This window comes from Pygoscelis adeliae, unplaced genomic scaffold (assembly GCF_000699105.1).
Source record: "Pygoscelis adeliae isolate BGI_AS28 unplaced genomic scaffold, ASM69910v1 Scaffold63, whole genome shotgun sequence".
Lineage (NCBI taxonomy): Eukaryota > Metazoa > Chordata > Aves > Sphenisciformes > Spheniscidae > Pygoscelis > Pygoscelis adeliae.
This window is the reverse complement of record NW_008824414.1, coordinates 6,323,061-6,330,702: the sequence shown is the minus strand read 5'-3', so window position 1 is coordinate 6,330,702 and position 7,642 is coordinate 6,323,061. Positions and strand designations below refer to the sequence as shown.

At 42.2% G+C, this 7,642-nt stretch overlaps 2 protein-coding genes across 2 annotated transcripts in view; one reads left to right on the top strand and one right to left on the bottom strand.

Annotated features, from left to right (window-relative positions):
* Positions 1-18: 18 nt before the first annotated feature.
* Positions 19-1,459, top strand: DDX28 (DEAD (Asp-Glu-Ala-Asp) box polypeptide 28). The gene has a single exon (XM_009320800.1). The coding sequence runs from the start codon at positions 19-21 to the stop codon at positions 751-753; it is 735 nt and encodes a 244-aa protein (XP_009319075.1). The 3' UTR covers positions 754-1,459.
* A 2,911-nt stretch (positions 1,460-4,370) lies between these two features.
* LOC103914189 (galanin receptor type 1-like) overlaps positions 4,371-7,642 on the bottom strand; it is a 17,505-nt gene continuing 14,233 nt past the window's right edge. Inside the window, 2 exon segments of the mRNA XM_009320799.1 lie at positions 4,371-4,620; positions 4,623-4,725. Coding sequence (XP_009319074.1) covers positions 4,409-4,620; positions 4,623-4,725 — 315 coding nt within the window. The 3' untranslated portion in view covers positions 4,371-4,408.

Genomic DNA, 7,642 nt, shown 5'->3' with positions numbered 1-7,642 from the left:
GACGAGGCGGACGCCCTGATGGACGACTCCTTCGTGGAGCCGCTGGAGGAGATCCTGGCGCACGCGCCCCTGGCCGCTGGGGCTCCCGGGCCGGCCGGCCCAGGGGAGGCGAGGACCCAGGTGGTGGTGGTTGGAGCCACCTTCCCCGCGGGGCTGAGCCAGACGCTGGGGAAGTTCACCGACGTGAGCCGGTTTGTCACCCTCACCACCCAGAGTCTGCACCGCCTGCCACCCCATGTCCAGCAGAGGTTTGTCCGCCTCAAAGGCCGGGACAAGCTGCTCGAACTGCTGCAGCTACTCAAGGAGCGCCCAGCGTCCAGCGGGGCTGTTCTCATCTTCTGCAACAGTGCCAGCACTGTCAACTGGCTGGGCTATATCCTGGATGACCACAAAATCAAGCACCTGAGGTTGCAGGGACAGATGTCAGCAGCTGCTAGAGCTGGCATCTTTGCCTCCTTCCAGAAGGGTGACGTGTCTGTCCTTGTCTGCACTGACCTTGCCTCGCGGGGACTGGACACCAGCAGTGTGCAGCTAGTGGTCAACTATGACTTCCCAGACACCCTGCAGGACTACCTGCACCGCGTGGGGCGAGTTGGACGGGTTGGAAGCAAGGCACCTGGAGCCGTGGTTAGTTTTGTCACCCATCGGTGGGATGTGGACCTGGTGCGGAAAATAGAGACTGCAGCCCGGAAAAGGACAGGTCTCCCAGGCATGGACTCCTCTATTAATAAGCCTCCACCTAAAGGAGGTTGATTCAGGTTGCCAAGCAGTAATAAATGGCCTGGCAGGGACTAAGCTTGAAGTCATTAAGGCAGAGCAAATGAGCTGCTGTGTGTAAGTTAGACTGAAAGAATAGAGAACTGAGTTTCAAACCAGGTGATCAGGTTAACTTTGTGCGTTGTTCTGGAAGCTGCAATAGTCATTTCCATAGGCATCACAACTCATAGCTTTCCAAAAGGAAGCTAGTAAGTGAGTAACAAAATGCCTTTGGAGAAGACTGAAGAATGATCTCATCAGTTGATTTTATTTAATTTTGTTGAGACCTTTAACTTAAATTCACATCAGAATGAAAGTATGCCTGTATGATGTGTGGCTCTGTTGCATTTCATTGCTTCCCACCACCAGCAGCTAAACATTCATTATTGAAACTTAAAAATTACTGCTGTGGCAGGACAAAAAAAGAAAATTTTTTCCTAACTTGGATATAACTTTGACTAATTATAGATACATGTAGAAAGACTAAAGGACAAATTATATTTTATTTTCTTGTGATGTAGCAGTTCATTCAGAGAATTCTAGACCAGATACTTCTAAAGCTCAGTGGGAACAAGAAGGCACAACAAAGCTTGAGGCTTTTCCAAGGTCTTAATTTGTCATTTTATGGTTACCTTTCACTGAGAAAGGGCATCTTGCTGCTTCATGTTCTATTAAATAAAAAAAAAGTGTTTTCTGCATGCTGTAGTCACATGTCCAGTCTCTGAACTGATTGTAAAAACAAAAAAAACCCCAACCCACCAAAAAATGTCTCCTGTTAAAGGAAGGAAGTGTGTTGACTCACAGGTTCTAATGAGTCACAGGTAACAGAGTGAGTACAAGATTTCTGTTGAATATCGTGCCATTGTTCTTTTCTGCTTTAAACCAAAAGGATTAAATTGAGGCTGAGGTTCTTTCATATCTAGCTACTAGTTTGTATCCATGGTAAATAATCACACAAAAATAGCGTTTTAGCTCTGATTTCTGTTGCAGTGATTTATCACAGCCTTTTCTTCTAGTGGTTGTTTTTCCTATGCTATCCACTTTAGCCTGTGCTAAAACTCAGTATGTAGAAATAGTAAGCTGTTAAATGAAAAGATCACAGCATAGTATCTAAATCATTGGTTTCAGAGGAGATAAGGCACTGGAGCTACTCTAATTCTTAGTATACTGAGAGTAAAAACTAAAACAGAAAACTTGCACAGATAACCACTTAAGGATAAGGCTATATAACCTTATCCTAGAAATTGTACACATGTACTCTGTTCACATTGCACAGTTAAGGGGCTCTTAGGGGAAGTTACAAGCTGCAGTAAAATTATTTAATATAATAGAAAGCTTTCAACTTTACAGAAATACAGTGGAAGAGTGATCCACTCAGAGACTGGAAACCTTTATAGTTTGGACCCATTCATTGCATGGACTACTTGCCTCTCATCTGTAGTTCATTTAACTGCAAATCAGGCAATTCATGTGTCCACAAGCAGAAGCTTACTGTTCATGTATAGGAGTAGGGTAAATCCTTAAACAGAAATCTCGGGACAATGTAGTAGTATAATTTACAGAAGATCCTGTTTCTGTTTGTTAATATGCATCTTATGTTGTATCAGGTCCTCTGAACTGCTGAGAAATAGCTTCCTTTAACTGTAGACACACAGATTAATTTAAATGAGGTAAATTGTATTCAAGAAACTCCAAGTAAGAAATTCTAATATTTGCTTGCCTCTTTGCCTAAGCAATTTCAGGCTGACTCCATCTCAAGTGTCATACAATTTGAATCTGATCTTTTTCAAAGCTGTAGCGCTTCACTGTATTAGCATAAATATCAAGTTATTACCTGCTTCATAGAGTGTCTTTCCTGAGGCAGCTGGTGACGGTGCTTCCCAGTTCAACATACAGAGTTGCCCTTTTAAGTTTCTGAGGAAAATTGTTGCTTGGAATCTCAGATGTCTGACTTCAAGTATTTGTCTTCTAGTATAGCTGTTATACAGGACTAAATCAGTTCTTCAGGCAAAAATTTCATAACTTGCAGATGATGTGTACTATAATACTGTGCTCTTACCTACAGTGTCCAGCTAAATAATGCAACCAAAGTTAACCACAGTTAAATGATGTCACATAAACAATAACTTCTGACACAAGATCCATGGTCAAACTATGTGGCAGTGGTCATTCATAATTAATGCATCTGCTTAATTTGTATCAGTAACTAAGTGGCATTGGTGATGAGAGAGTATTTTTTTTCTTCAGTTAAAATATGTGGAAGGAAAATGGGAGGAAGGTTGACTTCTGATAAATTATCCAGACTATAAAAGGCAATGTGGGCATACTTGACATTGAGGTATAAAATACATGTTAAAAATGAGTGATTGGTGTATTACACATGTTACAGAAGTTAATTATATGTGTTTTGATGGCCATAACACAAGATGTTGAAAATGTTCTATAAGGTTATATTTGGATTTTTTTGTTAAGTTTTCAGATGTGATTTGTAGTTTAACTTCTGTAACTCACTTTAAACACTCAGTAACATAGTCTATGAATCAGGAGTCGTGTTACAGTGAGTCCCTTAACAGGTCAGTCTGGATTGCAGCACACAATATTATCAAATTAGACAACACAGTGAAATAATAAAGTTCTTTCAGCCATATGCTTCTTAATTTTGAAGTAATATGCACTTTATATATTTACAAACAGTAGCCTTGAACACGGTACAAATGCTCTAAACTGATTGTTGCTAGGGCACTGTTGATTAAAACAGTTTATCAAAGAACCCTACAAACTTTCAGCATTTATATACTAAAGTGGCCAATAAAAAGCTTTGGGTAGATAGAGAACACTATATTTACCAGTAAAGCCTTTTGTAAACATTACTTTCAAACAAAACGACAGTTCTTTTAAGCATATATTGAGAAATACCACTTTCCTACTGTTGCTCACAAAGAGGCAGTTACTGGAGCCAGTGATTAACAGCAGTAATTACATTCAGGAGCACACAGACTTTCAAACCCTGGGATATATAAGCTGATACAGAGCCACCAAATGCAGATAGCCACATCACTGACACGTCATGTGAAAGGTTTTACTACCCAATAGGTAAATACTATAGCAAAGCCTTTGGAGATTTAGAGACCTTATCACAGCTAGCGAGCTAAAAATATATGTAGCTTGCATATGGTCAAACTTGTTTAAGAAACAAAGACCTATTCAAAGACTTCTTAGTTTGACTTTTCCCAAACTGCTTTTCAGTGCTCTCTAAACATCACAGCACTCATTGTTCACATCCTAATGATGGTCTACACATGTAATTAACTGCTCTTTTCTTGTCTGTCCATATTCTACCTTCTGTGTAACTCTTACTTCAGACTTTATGGGCATAACTACAACTGCATACGAGTTCTATCTTATGGGCACTACAAGGACATTCAGATACTTCTGTTGCACATAGCCCAGTGCCTAGCAAGGTACCCTAGAACAAGCTGTGTCAAGTGTCCTAACAGCCAGATGGAAAAATGCCTCCTACCACTCCGGTAATCTGACAAAGTCCATGTTTTTGCAGGCTGCACTGCTCCCTGAAATGCACTTGTATACCTGTTCTCCCCAAACAGCACCCTTTCCCCTGCTCTTTCTCCTGAAATGTATTTGTGAGCCCAATTTACATGTTAGTGGTCGAATGCATGGTAGAGAAGTTCTCCATGCGTATTGTGACCAGTTTCTCAGTGGGAACCGGCCGCTGGAAGAACTTGCAGGGGAAGACTTGCCGGCAGGCCTTGCGGAAGTTTTCTGAGAGGAAAGCATAAATGATGGGGTTGATGCAAGCGTTCCCGTAGGCTAAGCAGTGAGAGATGATGCGGAAGGTGAAGGAGAGTTGTTCAGGGGAAACTGCCCAAACTCTGCCCACATCGTGATGATGTGGTGTGGCAGCCAGGAGAGCAGGAACATGGCGACCACGAGAAGCGCCGTCTGCGCTGTCTGGAAAAGACAAGATCATGTATTAAATGGTCACAGTGATCAAGCGAGTTTGTGGTATGAGTGAGTTTGCCTTCCTCTGTCAGTAGTGAAGGCAGCATAACACAGGCAACACTGATGACTGCCAGGTGGGCAAATTATGACAATATGAAAAAGGATGCTAAAAGACAACCCTTCTCCCTGGAAAACAGATTGCCTGTTTTTGCCTCAAGCAAATAACTCTATAGGCAATGGAGATAGTGCCCATAAAACCTCAAACAATACAGAGGCTGCAACAGTAATGCTAACTATGTTACATGGAAGAGTGGAAATAATACTCCCTGACATTTGGAGGCAGAGGAACATTAAGGCTATTGAAAGTAACTGCAGGGGAAAACAGACTGGCTGCAAGGAAACGTGCCATTGAGAGGAGTAACAAAGACTGACCTGAGGAGGAAGATTTTTCCAGTAGCTTCACTCTTATAGGAGAAACCAAGAAAAACAATGCATAGAGGATTTTTTTTTTTAAATATGCAGTGCTCTTTGGTTAGAAATATTCCTAGCTAGATGATTACCTGAGGGAGGCTCACTGTGCCTTTGAGATCCCAGCCCGTGTGCTGGCTGCATTAGAGGTGTGCCCCTGCAATGCTTGCTCTCCAGTTAGGCTGGCCAGCCACCATTGCAAGCTGTCCTTTGTAGGCCCCAAAGCTTGACATGAGGTAAAATTTTCCTGAAAACAGTGTTCTTTGAAATCACCATCCAAAATGAAGGTTAACATGAGGTGAGCTGCTGACTGCAGCTGTGGTAGCCTCACAGCTGTGGCTGGGGAAGGGGAACGAGGGCTGAGGTGGTCCCTTGGGAGAGCTGAGGAACATGGCGGAGCAGCATGAGGGGGTGGCTGGGTGCTGCCAGGGTGGGGAGGGGGCAGGGAGAGCAGCCTCAATCAAAGGTAGGTGGTATGAGCTGCCTGAGCTGTTTTGGTGTGAATTTTAGCAGGCTGTTTCTCTGGGTTTTGCTCCTTTTGTTGAGGGGAAATGGTAGCCTGGGGAGAGGGGCTCAGGCTGTGAGGAACTTGGGTGGGGAGAGGACTGAAGGCAAAGACTGAGGCACCTGCTTTTTGGGGCTGCAGGTCCAGGCTGTCTGCTGTTCCTGAAGTAGGCAAAGTCCCCTGCCCTATAAATACTGCTGTGAAGTTAATATTCAGGGGACCTGCAGGATGCATATGAAGAAATAACTCAGTCTTTATTGAAAAGGTCTTTCTCCTCTTGAACAAAAACTCCTTGACCTGGTATAGTTAAGGGTGTGTATTACAACAAAAGCTTTTTTTTTTTTTACTTTTTTTTTATTTTTCTGGAAGCCTTTGAAGAGGATGAAGAATGACTTTTATTTACTGTAAGCTACAGTAAATAAAATTAAACTGTAAGTCAATTCAACTTCTTTTCTGTAAGAGCCCGAGGCCTGTGGGAGCGGGACCTCACTTTTCAAGTTTAAGAAGGCTGAGGGTGTCGCTTTTCTCTCACTTTCTACTTCTAGCACACTTGGTGAATACCTAGCAAGGCTCAGGGGTTACTGACTTGGGGCCCCTGAGAGCCTTTCCTAATGTTTTTTTGCAGGGCTAATTCCAACTGACTTCAGGAGTTTACCATTAGTATTTTTTAAATGGAAGGTGAGCAATTTTTTTTACATATTTAGTCCCTCCTTTTTGGGGTACTGTAGCAGATGCACAGCAGGTGACTTCCCTCCTCTTCCCCCACCTGATTCTCGGCAAAATGTGTGCTTTTCAACTTCAGTATTGAGTGTTTCTCATTTGTATTTTGTCATTTTAATAAATATAACTATTTGCAAATATGCAGATGATATCATTCCCCTAAGGAGAATTGTTGTACAAGTAGCAGAAAAGCAATGAAGAAAAATTAAAACTTAGGCTTCACTTCAGCTTAAGGCTTACAGGCTTACTAGTCTAGGTCAACGCTTCTGTCAATAATTCCCTTGCATGATTTCAAGTGAATAGTGTGTAATTACTTTCCTAGAAGAGGGATAATTTTAGTGAACAGAAATTCATTTAATCAGTGGTTATAATGGCTACATCTGGTAGTTGTTTTGTCTGCTAGAGAAGACCTGCAGGATTTTATATCTCGTTTTAAAGCACTCTATCGCTATACCTGCATACACTCTACACATATTTGTTATGCTAAAATGTATAAATAGAAATTATAAAGACTCAGGCTTACATATATCTAACACCGAAACACCTGAGCTGGAATGATCTTTCAGGAGAAGGGAAATCTTTTTCTCAGCCCCCCCCAAATACAGCAAATACAACAGCTGCTGCAAAACCTCTGTATGTCTCTGACCTTTCTGCATGGCTTGCCAAATTAAGCATGTCTCCCAGGCAGTATTTCAGTGGTGACTCGGGTGGCTGGGTGGAGCTGGGCTCAGGAAGGAGATTTTTTGGATTCCCATTAAACTGAGAGGGCATTTCATGGGTCGTTTGCTCCCCTCTTGGTACTCTCTGTGGCTGTGTGCTTTGGGTGAGATGGAAATTGCAGCATGTTTTAGTAAGTCTCCCCCTCTATGGCATATGCTTGGCCTTGTTGGAAATGTAATATGAGGAAGATAAGGAAATTATGAGTACCAGAACTAATGAAGCAAGGTTTTTAAGGAATTATGTCTTAGATGGATTCTCTGGTGCCCTAAAAGATAGTAGTGGTACAACCGAAATACTTCTCCTCAGAGCATTTGCAGTCTTTCCCATGTCAGTGGCTCTCAATATAAGTTTCACTCACCTAGAGTCTACTGTAGTGATGGCTTTTTCTGTCTTCCTGTATCAATGAGTTAGGTATTGTGTTAATGAATGTATACTGGCTAACAGAAGGCTTCTCTAGTGCAGACTGACTACCAAGATCATGTTCTGGAGATGATGACAGCATGGAGAAATGAC